The sequence below is a fragment of the Sordaria macrospora genome, chromosome 7 (genome assembly GCF_033870435.1).
Source record: "Sordaria macrospora chromosome 7, complete sequence".
Taxonomy (NCBI): Eukaryota; Fungi; Ascomycota; class Sordariomycetes; order Sordariales; family Sordariaceae; genus Sordaria; species Sordaria macrospora.
Window position 1 is genome coordinate 3,271,731 of NC_089377.1, and position 16,581 is coordinate 3,288,311.

General features: G+C 53.8%; 4 protein-coding genes across 4 annotated transcripts; 3 read left to right on the top strand and 1 right to left on the bottom strand.

Moving 5' to 3' along the window:
* Nucleotides 1-68: 68 nt before the first annotated feature.
* On the top strand, nucleotides 69-3,122 carry SMAC4_06948 (uncharacterized protein; the record flags this gene model as incomplete). The annotated part of the gene is made up of 5 exons (XM_066090543.1): nucleotides 69-1,473; nucleotides 1,641-1,687; nucleotides 1,821-1,960; nucleotides 2,381-2,441; nucleotides 2,540-3,122. Exons 1-5 carry the CDS (start codon nucleotides 649-651, stop codon nucleotides 3,120-3,122), a joined length of 1,656 nt encoding a protein of 551 aa, XP_065947825.1. The 5' UTR covers nucleotides 69-648.
* Nucleotides 3,123-4,943: 1,821 nt separating this feature from the next.
* SMAC4_06947 (uncharacterized protein) lies at nucleotides 4,944-10,602 on the top strand. The gene is made up of 3 exons (XM_066090542.1): nucleotides 4,944-7,534; nucleotides 7,608-10,194; nucleotides 10,270-10,602. The coding sequence occupies exons 1-3, from the start codon at nucleotides 6,197-6,199 to the stop codon at nucleotides 10,455-10,457; spliced, it is 4,113 nt and encodes a 1,370-aa protein (XP_065947826.1). The 5' UTR covers nucleotides 4,944-6,196; the 3' UTR covers nucleotides 10,458-10,602.
* An 808-nt stretch (nucleotides 10,603-11,410) lies between these two features.
* Nucleotides 11,411-13,974, top strand: SMAC4_06946 (uncharacterized protein). The gene is made up of 2 exons (XM_066090541.1): nucleotides 11,411-13,618; nucleotides 13,693-13,974. The coding sequence occupies exons 1-2, from the start codon at nucleotides 11,560-11,562 to the stop codon at nucleotides 13,902-13,904; spliced, it is 2,271 nt and encodes a 756-aa protein (XP_065947827.1). The 5' UTR covers nucleotides 11,411-11,559; the 3' UTR covers nucleotides 13,905-13,974.
* Nucleotides 13,975-14,543: 569 nt separating this feature from the next.
* SMAC4_06945 (uncharacterized protein) lies at nucleotides 14,544-16,240 on the bottom strand. Its single transcript, XM_003349061.2, has 3 exons — nucleotides 15,800-16,240; nucleotides 14,953-15,733; nucleotides 14,544-14,880 (listed from the first exon to the last, which is right to left on the bottom strand). Exons 1-3 carry the CDS (start codon nucleotides 15,957-15,959, stop codon nucleotides 14,736-14,738), a joined length of 1,086 nt encoding a protein of 361 aa, XP_003349109.1. The 5' UTR covers nucleotides 15,960-16,240; the 3' UTR covers nucleotides 14,544-14,735.
* Between the last annotated feature and the right edge of the window lie 341 nt (nucleotides 16,241-16,581).

Here is a 16,581-nt window from a genome sequence, read left to right on the forward strand (position 1 = left end):
CACTCACCGGGCGCGACGGGTCACGGAGCACCGCACACTGAATGTTAACGGGGCACAACGGGCCAACATCCAGCGCCACGTGTTGGAGCGGCGGGGGAACTCCTCCAGTACCTTAGCAAGGAATCTAGCAGTCCATCAGGCAAACACCAATTCGACCGGCAAATCAGAGCTTCTCATCCGTGGTATCCCGTAACCCGTTTTTTTCCCTTCCCAATTCCCATGTACGACCGTTAAACCGATTGTCAACACCTTGATCCTGGAGTCCAGTCAGCATTACCCAGTCAGCAACAGGGACAGGCGACAGTTTGCAGTTTGTCGTTTGTGCTTCCAAACAACATACCACCTACCTCGCCTGGAAGTAGGTCGCGCGACGCCGACGCCGACGCCCATCGGACACCTCCGCAAACAGAAGGATCGCCCGAAGAACCAAGAAACCCACACAGCCTATCGAGGAACAGCAATTGCGCCATTCACGAACGCCGTCCGAGTCGTCATCACCGAGTCCCGAGTCTCGACGGCATACCGGAGGCGTCGCCGAAAAGACACGGGCTTGACGGTGCGACACGACACTCCGTATTCCAAGTCGACAGTCGTTGGCCATCAAACGAGAAGGGGGAGGGGATATAGCCACCGCGGGGACAGGTGAAAATGGCTGAAGCTCCGGTGGAAGAGGAGAAGGGGAAATGGAAGGGAAAGGGGAAGCGACCATCTCTAGACGATCATTACGACCAAAAATCACCGAGTCCAGTGCTCAACCAGCCGACCCAGGAGCAGCAGTATCGTCAGTCATATCCTTCGTATCAATCGCCGCCACCACCACCACAACCAGCGTCATCACAGCATTCGCGATCGAGTACCCTGCAGTCGCCATTACAATCGCCGTCGCCGCTTCCCTTCCCGTCATCGTCTTCGTCGTCGTTTCCAAACTTGCCAGCTTTAGCCCCCAAACCGGCCCAGACCCAGGCTCCAATACCAGGGCGAGCACAGACATACCCGACGCAACTACGACCAACAGTAGCAAGCGGATCACCAACGCGAACATCGACGCGACTACCAACACCAGCTTCTCCATCGCCCTTGCCACCACGATTACCACCGCAACCGACACGCTCAAAAACTGCGCCTAGTGTTCCTGGCGATGTTTACCTCCAACATACCCATCAGTACTATGAACCCTTCCGCGACGACGAAGCCATTGAAGCCGCCATATCAAAACACAAACCGCAACCGTCGACATCAGTCGCGTCAGCTTCGTCCTCATCAACACATCCGTCAACGTCGTACGTGTACACGCCGGTTTCCGAATCAGTGACGTCTACTTCGTCGTATTTGCCGGCAGCCACAGAAGTCGAAGATCCAGCGCCAAATGATCCAGCTTACGCCCGCCATGTCGCGAACAATGATCCGGAGAGGGGGGCCATGTTGTCGGGCGACCACGTCAACAACAGCGGGCAGTTTTCAGCTGGGCTGAGTGTAAGTGTAGAAAGGGTAATTTTCCTGCATCTCCCACGAAAAAAAGAAACAAAAGTCATGGCGACGAAGGAGTTAGCAAGTGCTGGTAGCAGACCTAGATGGGAAGCGGCTCAACGGACGCTGGATAGGACAGGGACAAGTGCTGAGCATATACTTTCGAGAACCAGGTGGATTCCGACGCAGACTCGGCTATGGGCGACGACATAACAGGGGCGTAAGTGAAAACAGTCTTTCCTTCTCGCAGCGCTCTCCCACATATCCTCCCCCCACCTTGAAGGTTTCACTACTGGCGGGACGCGAACGGCTATCTGACAGTTTGGCCCCCTTTGTGCGCCCCGCTCTTACAGACTGTCGACATCCTCGTTACGATCCAGCATTTACGACTACGTCGAAGAACATGGGAGGACGTTCCACAGGTACAAGCAGGGCAGTAAGTGTCTCGGGTGCAACCTTTCACGTGGACGGGAGCTGACCTTGGACCGGCAGAGTACTGGATGCCCAACGACAAAGTTAGTGTTACCTCTGGCCTTTTCCTGAGGGGTACGAATAGGAGCTGACCGTGGGATTTTGTGTGGAAAAGATTGAGCAGGACCGATTAGGTAAGTTTCCACGGGAGAGATCACCAAAGTCGGATACATGGTTTCAGGAGGCTAACATACCCCGTCGTCAGATCTACAACATGCCGTGTTTATGCGCCTCCTGAAGGGGAAATTTGGGTTAGCACCAATAACAAGCCCCCAGAAGGTCCTCGATATTGGCACAGGTAAGGCTGCTCGGGCCCAGTTAAGACTGGATTCCACTAACCAACAGTAATAGGGACTGGTATATGGGCAATCGAGTTCGGTGAGCAAATAACAGGACTACTTCGAACACCGTGTAATGGTCGACTAACAACTGGTTTCTTCAGCAATACAATATCCAGGGGCTCATGTAGTAGGGACTGATCTAAGTCCCATACAGCCCGACTTGTAAGTACTGTAGCTACCCACCTATTATTTGTCCGAACATGTGCATGGCCTAGGAGCCTCGGATCAGCGTAAACAGGCTAACTCCCATCGCGTATTAGTGTACCTCCCAACTGCCATTTCGAAGTAGACGACGCCGAAGACGAGTGGATTTTCTCGCAACAATTCGACTACGTCCACCTCCGGTTAATGTTCCACGCCTTCAAATCCCACAAAGAAGTTATGGCGTCGGCCTTTCAGCAACTGCAACCCGGCGGTTGGATGGAGTGGCAGGACTACTACCCCCACATACAATCGGTGGACAACAGCATAGCTGGCACTGCCCTCGAGCGCTGGACCCGGATGTACGTCGAGGGTGGCCAGCGTCTGGGGAGAGACATGCTAGCACCGAGAAGGTACAAGCAGTGGATGGAAGAAGCCGGGTTTATCAACGTGGTCGAAGAGAAGCTCGTGATACCAGGGAACCCGTGGCCGAAGGGGAATGACCAGAAGGTCATGGGCGTGTGGCAGATGACGAACTTTCTTGAGGGCTTACATGCTGTGAGCATGACCATCTTCACGAAAGGGTTGGGCATGTCACCAGAAGAAGTGGAGCTGTTTTTGGTAGATGTCAGGAAGGATATTCGGAATCTGGGGGTACATTTTTACTTTTTGACGTATGTTCTCTCTTTCCCTTTACCCTGAACTTTTTCACTCCATCAAAGGGATCCAGAATGAAACCAACGCAGCAGCCGATATTGACATGATCGTCTCCAGATACTTTGTCTACGGACAGAAACCACCGATACGCAACAGTAACAGTTACGCACGATTGGCGGCTCCATAACAACAGAAGAGATGACGCAAGGTTACACAGCACTGTGGGAGGAGAGCTGATGATGAGGGGGATGGAAGTATGTATAGAGGGGACAAAACGACATGGGATGGGCGGCTTTTTGAAACACAAAATTTTTTTGGACACTCGTTGAAGTCAAGATACCAGATACCAGATACCACCAGGCAGGGCCAGGGCCGGGAAACACCGTTGAAGCAAGCAAGCGAGCGTGTTTTTCTGTCCTCCATATGAAAGAGGACTTTTAGCACTTGATATCATATACCTTATATACCGCGGGGGGGGGAATGGCTTTTTCGGGTTTGGGTCAAAGGAGAACGAACATTGGAATCACAAACAAAAAATATTTCTGGGACAATACATGCCTCTCCCGCTCCTTTCCTTTCTCTGTGATTTTCCATGACCACGGAAAGCCCCCGGTTTCCGCACGAGCAACCGCCCACAATGGGAAATCCCACACGGTCATCAATGCTGCCGCAAAGGCCGACAATGACCGGGATCAAGTAAGTATGAAACACCACGCGTTTTGGACGTAGCAAAGCTGCGAAGACGGTGAAGGCGGTAGTAAGTAAGAAGGCTGAGTACTTAGACGCCAATTAGCAAATCAGACGTTATGGCGAGATTTACAAGGGGGGTGATGGCGCTGATATCATATGAGCCATGCTTAATTGATGATGGCGGTCGCATTAACGACATCCTAGACGCCACCATGTACAGAGGAACGTCGATCTTGAACAGAAAAGAAACAACCCCTATGGTAATAGTGAAGTTGCAAAAAAAAAAGAATAACGGATGAGGGCCAACGCTGAGAATGTCAAATGCAAGTCATCTCAAGATCTCACTCAAGATCGAGATGGATCATGATATGATGCGAGTAGGCGAACCGTTGGGGTCCTTGGGAGTTGGGGAAAGGAGCTCACCAGCACGTGGAAATGGAATGGGAGAAAGTGGAAGGGGTCCACTAACGGTTGATTGTGATCCCCCCTTTTTGCTTGCTGTTAGCGCTGAGGTACCTCGACGACTTATACTATCAAATTAGTCTGTCCGAAGCTCGTTTGCCGGTAAGAGGGTTCCAAGGATGTACATCGGCTGCATCAGGACATTGCGAACGTTTGGATCCCCAGGTCCCTTTTTTCTTCACGACCTGGGAAGGGGACCGACGGTGGGCTTCTTTTTCAACAAGCCAATCAGAATTTGCGAATATCCTCGAACAGGAACTGCCTTTCTGTGATGAGCGTTGTAGTGGTTCCCCCTGCGGCAGCACTTGATATTGTCCCTTCAGCACGTTTTGAGTCTTGGCGGGGACCAGTGTGGATCTCCGGTCGACGGCTTTCATCTCCCACTCCACTCCACCAATTCGATGTTCGATTGCCAGTGGCTTTTGGAGGTCAGCGACTGCCGGGCGACAATGCGACAAGATGAGACAAACCAGAGCAGGGAAGATATCAAGAAAAGCGCAAAAAGAATGACTACATCATATAGCACATTGGGAAGTCAGGGCGTTTAAACGGAGGCTTCAAAAGAGGTTGATGAGCCATCAATGAGAGTGCCTTGAAATTCCAGTGTTCTCTCTAACTTTTGGGTCTTTCATCCACTATCAGTCCGTCAACAGTCAACCCCCGGGGGTCGGAGCACTTCCTCTCGGTGTAGGTGGTCTTCGCTCTTGGGCAGTCTCCCAGCTGCTCAGAAAGCGTCACCAAAACTCAAGACACCTGATTGCAGGCAGTGACGCCGCAGTCTCCAATTCCGCAATCCGAGGAATGGAAATTCAATCTCTCCATCTCTCACTCCGCCCACATATTGTCTTGTCCTTTTCTCTACCCGGCATCCCAATCCATTCATCCACCCAGACACCTCACATGTAACACGCGACGACGGCTTCGGCACACAGCACGCTACTCTTTCCAGCTAATAAAACCACCATTGACCACTCAAAGCCCGCCGTTATGTGTCACTCAAAGCGTCGACAACCGCCTCCCAGTTCAGTGTAACAGCCGCACCCTGCACACCATTCACCATTCAGCAGTTTGCACACACAATTTGACACACCTTGCACGAATCCCGTCTCGAGATCAGGATCCCATCCCATCGCTGTCCGCCCCCATCGTCGACCACACATCACTCATTCAGGGACCTCCTAGTGACGCGCAATTACACGGCGGCGTCCACAAACCCGAAGAGCTAGTACCGGCAGAAACAGGGGCACCACGCCAATCCGTACCTAATCCATCATTCGCAGCCCCGTGAGCCTTTCCATTGGCCAACCCGACAATCACAAGAGTTGCTGCTACGCTACACTAAGAAAATTCAATCGCTTCCCCAAAAGCAAAACCGCTCCGATTGTCTGGAGCCTAGAGAGAGAAGTCCGCCCTCCATCGGGACCGGCAACCAACAAGAGCACGGAACGGCACCCGAGAACTTCCCATCGAAAAAAGGGATATAATAAAAAGAAACAATAGTGGACGGGGAAGCCCTGCCTGCTCGAGCGTGAAAGGGCCAGGCTGAGGGGGAGGAGGAAGGTTGAGAGAAAGGGCCATCCATCCACACATCTGATCTCTCACGTTCTGGGGAACTACAACTGAGGCAACCTCACCAGGCAGTGCGAATAACGACCAGGGTTGACTGGAAAAAGGTACCAATTCTGACTTGCTGCGTAACTCTCAATCTGGCTTGCATCCCCCCGTTGTTGCCCAATCCCACCACGCCGTGCGCTCTGTCTCCCCTTGCTGTCCCCCTGTTGTTTCCATCTGGTTCTCGCCGTCCTCCCAGTGTACGGCCGGCTACCTTGGCGCCGACAAGAAGCCAAGTTCGACACACGGTACAAGTCCCAGGCTAATGGTTGCAGCAGCAAGTACAGAGAGGAGCACCTCCATATTTTCCAGGGTAGGGGAGTGGCCGACTTGGCTTCCCCTTTCGACCCTTAGCGATGCCCTTGCCCCATTTCACCATAGCAGCACCTCCACCAGCACCCGCACCCGCACCCGCGACCTTGACCTCGACCTCGTCCAAGACCCCGACCTCGTCCAACAACCCTGGGTCTCGGTCAGCCCCCGACATCTCCTCTGCCCGGACGCCGCCCGCGAACGTCACCACTTTTGCTGGCTCTTCCTCATACACGTCGCCGTCGCCGCGAACACGGCTGCCGGACCGGGACTTTATCAGCCCCGGTTTACGGAACCCCTATCCCCAGGGGCAGACACCCGACCGACCTCCGCCACCGCAACAACACTCCGAGCGCTTTGGTACTGTTACTGTGCCCAGCGCCGCCGAACATCATAAACCGACCTTCAGCCCTTTTCCGTCTGACATCCTTCCACCCTCCAAGGTCTCGACCGACTCGCGACCGTCCACAGACGTTATAGAATCGTTCAATGAGCCGCAACTTCACGGCTCTTTATCTCCAGGCTCGAACAAAGGACTACAACCACCGTCGCATAAGCGAGGTCATTCGCGATCTGGTAGCTCAAGCAGCCTAGGCGAGCGTCTTAGGAATCTCAATCGTTGGTCTGCCTCGTCCGCGTCAAGCAAAGGGTCAAACGGTGGTGGTTCCAGTTGGCGCATTGGGAAGGATAGTGGAAAAGCGAGGGAAGATTCACCTGGTCAAAAGTCACCCAAACGCCGACCCTCGACGTCAGAAATCTCTCCGCGCTCTGTTAGCCACCTCCGAGGCCGCAGTGATTCACCCCTGCTTCATCCGGTTCCGCCCTTACCTAGCCTGCCGCGAATTTCGGCCGGGCCGTCTTTGGAAGAGGAATTTCGACACCAGGCGAGTGAAATTGGGAGGCAATCACCGGTACCACCCAGGCGGTATTATCTCAGGCCGCCTCCTGACGACAACACCACGTTCTGGGATGGTGCTCCGCAGATACTCGAAGACACACCAGGATCGTTGCCACGGTCACACCAAGCAGAGGGGCTGCTACCTCCTGCCGAATTCGCGCCGGACCATATGATGCCCCCATACACACAAAACGGCGACCCCCGAGGTCAATCGCGAGGGAGGTCGCATGGCGCAAAGCCAAGTACCGATTCGACTGCGTCAAACCGAAACCGAGATCGCGATCGCAACCGCTCCGAGAAGCCTCATCGGTCGCAAAAGGCAATGCTATCTGAGGCGCTTACTAAGGCTAACGCCGCAGTTCAGCTTGACAATGCGCAAGCCTTTGAGGAGGCTAGGCTGGCTTACACGGAAGCTTGCCACCTATTACAGGATGTGTTGCGGCGAACTTCTACCGAGGAGGATCGCAGGAAGCTAGAAGCTATTGTAGGTGACTTGCATGCTACTGTTTTAGACCTTGGCTTGAGTTTTGACCCACTGATACCAACCATGTGAATAGCACCAAACATACGTGGGGAGAATTGACGAACTTAACGAAATCATCGGTAACGTTCTGGATGAGAGGGCACGCTCGCAGGATCCCCGAAGCTATGATGAGGGATCATATCTGCGTGCTCAGGCTTACCATGCAGAAGTGTCTGATGACGAGCCAATGCTCTCGACCTACACTCGGGAACGTAGTCGTACTCGGGAGCCTAATCTGTCTGTCCAGACTCAGTTCAGGCGACAACCACCCCCCGGTAGACCGCCGGTACCACCCACGTTAACTCTCCAGACCCCAGGAGGTTCCAATGGCCCTACTTCCTACCTTACCGAGCAATTAACGTTACAGTCTGCATTTTCTAAGGCGCGACAGCCCTCGAGCCTTCGGCCACCGATGGATAATGCTTATATGCCGCCGCCACTATCACCTCGCAGACCTTTATCACCCGCTCAGCCGCCACCACCTCCACCTGCGCCAGAGAAAGATGTCCCGCGACAGCAAGTGTTCCGCTCTGATTATTCGATGTCTGGCGCTCAGGCCCCTCCGAGGAATTATACCAATAATAATGGACATCAGAGGGATCCTAGTCACGAGTCGATATCATGGTTAGATCCCATCGAGGAATCCGGCGGATCTAGCTCGTCTTCGGTACACTCGCGATCGTCATCGACAGGAGTACGGAGGAAGCATATTCGGGCGCCCAGTGGGGATACGGAAGCCGAGTTTGATGCTGCATTGGACGATGCTATAGAAGCCGCCTACGACGAAGGATTTGAACCGGAGCAGGAGTATTACAGAGAGGGTCCCCACACTGCTGCGGGAAGCTCATACAATCGAAGAGACCGGCCACGGGACGAGGAAAGGGATGCACTTGAGTTGGCGAACGAGAGGGAAAGGAAACTACGACTACAACAACAGTTGGAGGACGAGGAGTACCGAAAGAGAGGCTGGACAGGGCATGACGACTTTTACGACGAGGGCAATGATTCGGAAGAGGAGGAACGGTTCTTGGAGGAGATGACCAATGGGTACCAGATCGAGGACTTTGCGTTTGGGCATGGAAAGAAGCAGCTGGTTCCTCGAGAATCTGATTCCAGCGGGGTAACGAATCGCACATGGCACAGCTCTACAGGGTCCAACCAAAACACTTCGACCACGTTGCTTACTACGGTGAGCGAGAGCCCGAGTCGTCCGGAACCCAAGGGGCCGTTACCCCCATTACCGCCTCCGCCAGCGGGTGCGTTGCCTCAGCTACCTAGTCGGCCACCAGGAACTTCAGGATCAGAGGCTTCGAGTCAGAGTGTGAGACAGCGACGTCTCTCTGGCCAAAACATGAAGCAGCTGAAGATCGAGACCATGAAGCTTACTCAGCCGGGACCAACTACGGCCGGGCCTGCATTCCCACCACAGCAAGCACGATCGAACAATTACATTGTGCAACAAAGGCAAGCCTTGTCTGCCGGTCCTCACCGGACAGCTAACCCTCTTGCTGCTCGGCGAGTGGTGTCTCCATCCCCTGGGGAAGGGGGAGCTCCTCCCCTGCCGACGAGTCACTTGCAGGACGACCACCCGCCTCGCTCAGGTTCTCCCTCGATTGGTCGACCGGGTCTGAGGAAGAACTTTTCTTCATCAAGCTTGCGGAGTGCAAAGTCACATCGCAATCTCTCTGTATCGCATATTGATGATGTATCGGATATGTCTCCTGGCACTCCAGTGAACACTCAATTTGGCCAACACATAAATGGCTCAACAACACGCCTGCCCACGATTCCGTCCATGCCGACACCGTTGGCTGGAACGTTCCGAGAAAGGTCGGACACAGCTGTCGGAACAGCGGGCATGTATCTGTTTGATGCCGAGTTCCACTCGGCCAACGACCCTGGATCACCGAACGGCATGCTCGCCGATGCGCCTGCGCCTCTTGAGCCTTGCCCGAGCGATGTTCTGCTACGGCCGTTCTGGCTCATGCGCTGTCTGTACCAGACGCTCTGCCACCCACGCGGAGGGTACATCAGCAACAAGCTATTTGTCCCACGGGACGTGTGGAGAGTGAAGGGTGTCAAACTCAAGTACATCGAAGAGAAAATCTCACAGTGTGATCTGATGACTGCCGCGCTACAGAAACTGGCCAGGGTAGACACCTGCGACGCGGACGCCGTGCTGGAGGAAATGCAGGCTCTCGAAACGGTAATTGAGACTGTAGAGAAGTTCCTGGTCAAGAAGCTCGGCGCCAGCGAAGTTGGTCCCCACGCCACCTCGTTTAAGGACCCAGTGCATGCGGAAGATGGGTCCCTGCCACGGTCCACCAGCGTGAGCGCCAAGACGAGTGCCTTCTCGTGGAGGAGACTACGCAGCAAGAACAGCTCGGCGAACTTGGTCAGTCTGGGCAAGGGCAGCAGCAGTGCAGGTGGGACGAGTGGTAGTGTGGCATCGACACCCATCGAGGGAACAGGGAAGGATATCATCTGCCCTAGTCTCCCGATGACGACGCATCCGACGAACCGACCGATGAAGAGAGACGTGGGGAACGTGCTATTCCAGGGGCCGAATGCGAATTACATGAGCTCGTTGGCGAGATTGTTTGATGCGGCTCAGTTGGTTGGTATGTATTATTCGCATGTTTCTTCCTCATCTCTAGTCACCACTGTGTTTCTAACAATGAGATAAAAAATAACAGACCAAATCGCTCGCCAAGTCGAAGACCCAGGCCTCCGGCACGCAGACAAGACGCAGGTGGGACTCGAGCTCAGCACTAGGCATGCGGCGGAATTCTTTGCGCTTTATATTTGTCGGTTCGTCTTGTCGGATCTCACGCTGATGCTGGACAAGTTCCTCAAGAGAGGAAGCGAGTGGGTACTTGTTTAGGAGGCAGAAGCAGTACCTAAGCATATGAGAAGTGGCACTAAGGAGTGGAGTATGTATGGATGAAAGAAAGCCGGGGTTGGCAAAATGGGAGGAGAGATAGGCCAGGCCAGAAGGGTTGGGATGGATGGAAGGGGAGTAGGTATGGGTGGGTGGGTGGGACTGATGATGAATGGAACAAACTGGGCGGTCGGTCGGACGGTACAAAGTGAAGAGGATGGGAGGGAGGCGGTGATGTGCGAAGGAAGCCCCGGTTGGCTTTTGTCTGTTAAACTTCACGCACACCGTGGACACATGTGTTTTTGTTTGGCTGTTGTTGTCGTTGTTGTCGTGTTTCTTCTTGATACCTATACTGCCTTGAAATGTTATACATAATCATGAGGAAAGAGAGCAAAGAGCAAAAAGAAGAAGGGATAAAGAAAGCATCGGAAGCGGTTGGTTGGAAATTGGAAATTGGGTGATGGGGTGTGGTCGATCGGTGGTGTTCAAGTCATGATTAGAACGAGTGGGTAGATCAGAGATCGGATGAAGAAAACCTGAAGAGCCGGTCGAAGAGAGTAGCATCGAACCTTGAGGGTGATCGTGGGATATAAATGACCATGTAACGCTTGTTGAAGAACTTGGACATTAGACGTCTTTGAAGCAAGGGAAATAACGAATTTATAGAGTTCAAGTCAAAACATGTTATGTTAACCAGGTTGCGATGTTGTCTTTGTCAGGAGGATTTGTTTACATCAACTCTAGCTTTTATGTTGAGGAGATCGGATGTCAAGCCGCAGGAGGTACCGGTACTTCTATATGCTCCAGCACCATGAGCTTTCGTGCGTTGGACTGATGGCTGACGGGTACCTCTACTTTATGCTCTAGACCTCTTCGAGTTCAGGGTTCGATAAGATAAGAGCTCGGGGAATTTTGGAGCGGGGACGAATTTTGGGAGTCTTCGGCGGCAGCGTCCAGAGGATTCGCAGTGGGCCACTGTATCCCCAGGCCGTCATCCCCATTCTCCCATCCAAGTGCAATTGTAGTCGCGATTCGTTTCTGCGACCAATCCATACGAATTCTTTCCCAATCACTTTCTTTTCATGACCCGGTGACGTCCAATTGAATGCGTGGTGCGCCCTGTCGTCCCGACGTTCTGATGCGGCCATGTCTGAGGCCTTGCGCGCGTCTGCCTCGTCTGCCTCTGCCTCTTCATAGAATCAGTCGTCTTCCCACAACACTCCTCTCGACATCAACATGTCAGCACCAACAACCACCAAGGCCTCTGCCAGGTAGCAGAACTGGCTTCTCCTCGTTGGCGGGGAACCTCGAATCCCAGCAGAATGACCGACGAACCAGCTCCTCCCCTCCAGCTCTGAGGCCGCTCAGCAGCTCCCTCCTCCTCACGATCCCGACGACCAACGCCCAACTTGTGCTGCCCTCCGTCACCGTTCCCGCCGCGCGGAGACACAACAGTACGAAGAGCACGAACAGCACGACAAGCACGAACAGCACGACAGCTACTTCCAAGATGCCCATCGAGAGGAGAGCGGCCGAGATCGAGAAACGAATCGCCGCCATCCCGCTCGAGCGCTACCGAAACTTCTGTATCGTCGCCCACATCGACCACGGCAAGAGTACCCTCTCCGATCGACTGTTGGAGCACACAGGCACGATCGTGGCTGGCGATGGCAACAAGCAGGTCCTGGATAAGCTCGACGTGGAGCGCGAGCGTGGCATCACCGTCAAGGCGCAGACGTGCACCATGATCTACAAGCACAAAGAAGACGGCCTCGACTACCTCCTCCATCTCGTCGACACCCCGGGCCACGTCGATTTTAGGGCTGAAGTCACACGCTCGTACTCGTCGTGCAGCGGCGCCCTGCTGCTGGTTGACGCTTCGCAGGGTGTGCAGGCGCAGACGGTCGCCAACTTCTATCTTGCCTTTGCGCAGGGCCTGTCGCTGGTGCCGGTGGTCAACAAGATCGATATGGCCAGCGCCGACGTGCCGCGCGTGTTGGAACAGCTGGAAACCGTTTTTGAGCTGGACACTTCCACGGCTGTGAAAGTCAGCGCCAAAACCGGTCAAGGCGTAGGCGAGATCTTGCCCGCGGTCATCAAGAAGATGCCGGCTCCCGTTGGCGACGCCAAGAAGCCGTTGCGCATGCTCCTGGTGGACTCGTGGTACGACACCTTCAAGGGCGTCGTGCTGCTCGTCCGCTTATTCGACGGAACGCTCAAGCAGGGCGACAAGGTCTACTCGTACGCCACGGGCAACGAGTACATCGTCGGCGAAGTCGGCATCCAGTATCCCGACGCCGTGCCCCAGAAAGTTTTGAGGGCGGGGCAGGTCGGCTACGTCTTTTTCAACCCCGGCATGAAACGCATCCAGGACGCCAAGCTGGGCGATACCTTCACCAACGTCGGGTACGAGGACATTGTCGAGCCCTGCCCCGGCTTCGAGGAGCCCAAGCCCATGGTCTTCGTCGCCGCGTTCCCTACTAACCAAGACGACTACGGCCGTCTCGCTGACTCCATCTCCCACCTCGTGCTCAACGACCGTTCGGTGACTTTACAAAAGGACTACTCCGAAGCTTTGGGCGCCGGCTGGCGTCTCGGGTTTTTGGGATCTCTTCACTGCTCCGTCTTTCAAGACCGCTTGCGCCAGGAACACGGCGCAAGCATCATCATCACCGAGCCCGCTGTTCCTACCAAGATCGTCTGGTCCACAGGCCAAGAAGAAATCGTCACCAACCCGGCTGAGTTCCCGGACCCAGACGACCACCGCATCCGCTCCGCCACACTCTACGAGCCCTTTGTCAACGCCACCGTCACTTTGCCGGAAGAATACGTAGGCCGCTGCATTGAGATCTGCGAGAACGCGCGCGGGGTGCAGAAGAGTCTAGAGTTCTTCACGGCCACGCAAGTCATTCTCAAGTATGAGCTGCCTGCTGCTTCGCTGGTCGATGACCTCTTTGGCAAACTCAAGGGCGCGACGAAGGGGTATGCGACGCTGGATTATGAGGATGCAGGCTGGAGACAGGCGCAGCTGGTTAAGCTGAATCTGCTGGTGAACAAGAAGGCTGTAGATGCCGTGGCGAGGATCGTGCATACCAGTCAGGTGGAGAGGCTTGGTAGGCAGTGGGTTACAAAGTTTAAGGAGCATGTGGATAGGCAGATGTTTGGTGAGTTTTCCTTTCCGTTTTTTCTTTCTTTCTTTTTCATTTTCAGGGGATGGTGTGCTAACGACTCAAAACAGAGGTCATCATCCAAGCCGCCGCCGGCCGCCGCATCGTCGCTCGCGAGACCATCAAGCCCTTCAGGAAGGACGTGTTGGCCAAGCTGCACGCTAGTGATATCACGAGACGCAGGAAGTTGTTGGAGAAGCAGAAGGCTGGTAGGAAGAGGTTGAGGGCGGTGGGTAACGTCATTATTGACCAGTCGGCTTTTCAGAAGTTTTTGTCGAAGTGAGTGTGGCTGGCTGAAGGGTGGCCGAAGGAGTGGGAGTGGGAGTGGGAGTAGGAGTGGGAGTGGGAGTGGGAGTGGGAGTGGGAGTGGGAGTGGGAGTGGGAGTGGGAGTGGGAGTGGGAGTGGGAGTGGGGGATATGAAGAGAGAGAGAGGTAATGTACGATTACAGTAGGTATCATGTCTCTTCGGCGTTCCTGTTTGATTTTCAGGTGGCATGTGTTCATGTTATTATTGATGTTGTTTGTTCGAACTTGGTTAGTTCGGCTTCTTGTGTTTCTCGTCTTTGTGGTTCTTATGGTTCGTCTCCTCTCCCTCTTTCCCCCTTTCCCTCTTTCCCTTATATCCTTTTTTGAACCTCTTCTTTCTCCGCCCTCGTTGTTACGGTCCTTTCGTTTATGTAGTGCCGAAGGATTTGGTTCGGCTCACCTCAGGCTCGCTTGCCTGCGCTACATTCACTACACTGCACTTACTACACCTGCTGGCTCTCACTCCGGGGTTCCTGATTTGTCGAGCGTCAAGACACGTAGGCACAAGGATCATGGAGCGAGAAAAAGGTACGACTGCTTCCCCTTCTTGTCACCCGTTGCTTGGCAGAACTCCACTTTGGACGACAGGTGGTTGTCAGGGAAGGAGCGGCTGGAGGAATGTTGCAATGACCAATGACTACTTAGGTGATATAAGAGGCCTGGGGTCCTGCTCCTCCGTTTCACTCTTGATCTCATCCATCAACTTCGGTTCTCTGCTCATCGCACACGCCGTCAAGGACACTCAAAATTTACCCTTCATCCCGTACTCTTCTTCATCCTGTACTCTTCTTCATCCTGTACTCTTCTTCATCCTGTACTCTTCTTCATCCTGTACTCTTCTTCATTCTCTACTTCGGCCATCTCTATCTTTGGTCCTATTCCCAACAAGCCCTTCAGCATATCAAGCTTCCTCGCGGGACGCATCTTGCCTCTGGGCGCTGAAGGTTGGTCACTATTCAAGGAGTTAGCGCTTGACGTCCATGCCAAATACTTTCCCCCGTCTTTCTTTCCGCGTTGAACTTACCTGCTGTTTCGGTTGCTACTCCTTGGCATTGTGCCGAAGAGCTTGGTAGCAGCAAGCAATTTGGCCAAGTCCACCTTCAGGTCTTCCCGCTCCATCTGAACCTTCGCAAGCTTCTCATTTACCTCCCTCTGGTAGCGCTCCATCTCAGCTGCCATCTCTCTGTCCTTGTTTTGTTGTGCTTTCCTGAGTTCCTCCGACGTTATCTGCAATTCTTTCTTCAACTTGTCTTCGATCTTGCGGTACTCGCTGTTAAGCTCTATTCCAGCTTCGGTGTCAATCAAGTCCTTCTTGCCCTTCACCATCTCCACCTGCAAGGAAGTCGCAGTGCGCTCTCCCCCGATATACTTCTCCAGGATCCTCATGGCTGACTCCCGGTTGTTGTAATGCCTTTCCACAATTGCGCCGTTCTGATGCATCTGTCCCCAGAAGTCCGAGGTATCTAGAAGCTCACGCTCCCGACGCTCACCATCCAGGGTTTGCACAGCCTCCCACATCGTAGTGGCCAAGGTGACGTGGGTGAGAGCATTTGTCCCGCAAAGCTTTCTGAAGATGTGAAGGTTTTTCAAGGCCGAGCCTTGCATACGTGGATCAGTGATTCGATGCAAGTATATGATGCCGTTGAGCATGATCTCTTTCTTGTATGTGTCGCTCATCCAGGCTGCGATGGCCCTGAGGACATCACTGTCGGTGAGGGTTGTGTCATCAAAGCCAGGAGTGTCGACGAGATACACATTCACAGAGTCGGAGTAAGGGAACATATAGCAGTCTACTGCCTGCGTGTCTAAACGATGATGACTTAATCAGTCGAAGCAACACAGATGAATCGCTGTCGAGTGATTGGACTTACATCCTTGAAGACCGTGGCCCACGATACCAATATTTTGTCCGATGCATTGCGAGATGAATGTGCTTTTGCCCGAGCCAGTCATTCCCATCACCGCCACAATGACATCTTCGGGACGAGGAGCAAAGTCCATGGCTTGGAAAGATTTGAGGATGTTCGACATGAGGAATATGCAACCCGGTAGCAATCAGGAGGATTTGGGAGCAGAGTGGTACGAAGTTGAGAGGAAGACAACAAAGCAGAGCCTTATGAACGCATGGCGCACTTTATCCGACGAAGATTTTGTGAGAAGTGAGCTGCTCCAGCGCGTTACTTATCATACAATTCCCACGCAGTACCTGGAGCGATCGATGAAGACCTTCGCCTGTTCGGCTCTTGCGCCGAGCAGGACAAGGCTCCATTAGGCTTCCATTTCCTCAATGCCAACAGGGAATTCTCATCACGCGATAGCCGCATGGGACGCATGGTGAAGGCCTGATTGTGCTCCAGATCAAGCTGTCAGAGATGCCAAGTTGGTTCCTTTGCCAGATATCTTGCGCAGCCTGCTTATCACATCCGCCAGTTCGGACGTTTGCACCACTTGCAAGCCTCGTTTTTATCTTCATGCATTGTGGCTGATTTGGTCAGGCGAGTTGGGTGGCCGTTTGGTGGTTTGAGAACCTGCAGCCCAAGTTCCCCGTACAGCGTAGTGGTGTGGATTGTTCCACGCAATTGCAGCTCAACAACGGCTTGCACGATGCCACTCAATGATGCCCAACCAGCCCCCCCTCAGGAAAAGGTGGGTG

Coding starts and splice junctions, on each gene's coding strand:
- SMAC4_06947 (XM_066090542.1), top strand. CDS start 6,197: ATGCCCTTGCCCCATTTCACCATAGCAGCACCTCCACCAGCACCCGCA. Junction 7,535..7,607: donor GCAGGAAGCTAGAAGCTATT/GTAGGTGACTTG, acceptor CCATGTGAATAG/CACCAAACATACGTGGGGAG. Junction 10,195..10,269: donor TGATGCGGCTCAGTTGGTTG/GTATGTATTATT, acceptor AAAAAATAACAG/ACCAAATCGCTCGCCAAGTC.
- SMAC4_06946 (XM_066090541.1), top strand. CDS start 11,560: ATGCGTGGTGCGCCCTGTCGTCCCGACGTTCTGATGCGGCCATGTCTG. Junction 13,619..13,692: donor TGTGGATAGGCAGATGTTTG/GTGAGTTTTCCT, acceptor GACTCAAAACAG/AGGTCATCATCCAAGCCGCC.
- SMAC4_06945 (XM_003349061.2), bottom strand. CDS start 15,959: ATGTCGAACATCCTCAAATCTTTCCAAGCCATGGACTTTGCTCCTCGT. Junction 15,734..15,799: donor GGGCCACGGTCTTCAAGGAT/GTAAGTCCAATC, acceptor ATCATCGTTTAG/ACACGCAGGCAGTAGACTGC. Junction 14,881..14,952: donor AGTAGCAACCGAAACAGCAG/GTAAGTTCAACG, acceptor CTCCTTGAATAG/TGACCAACCTTCAGCGCCCA.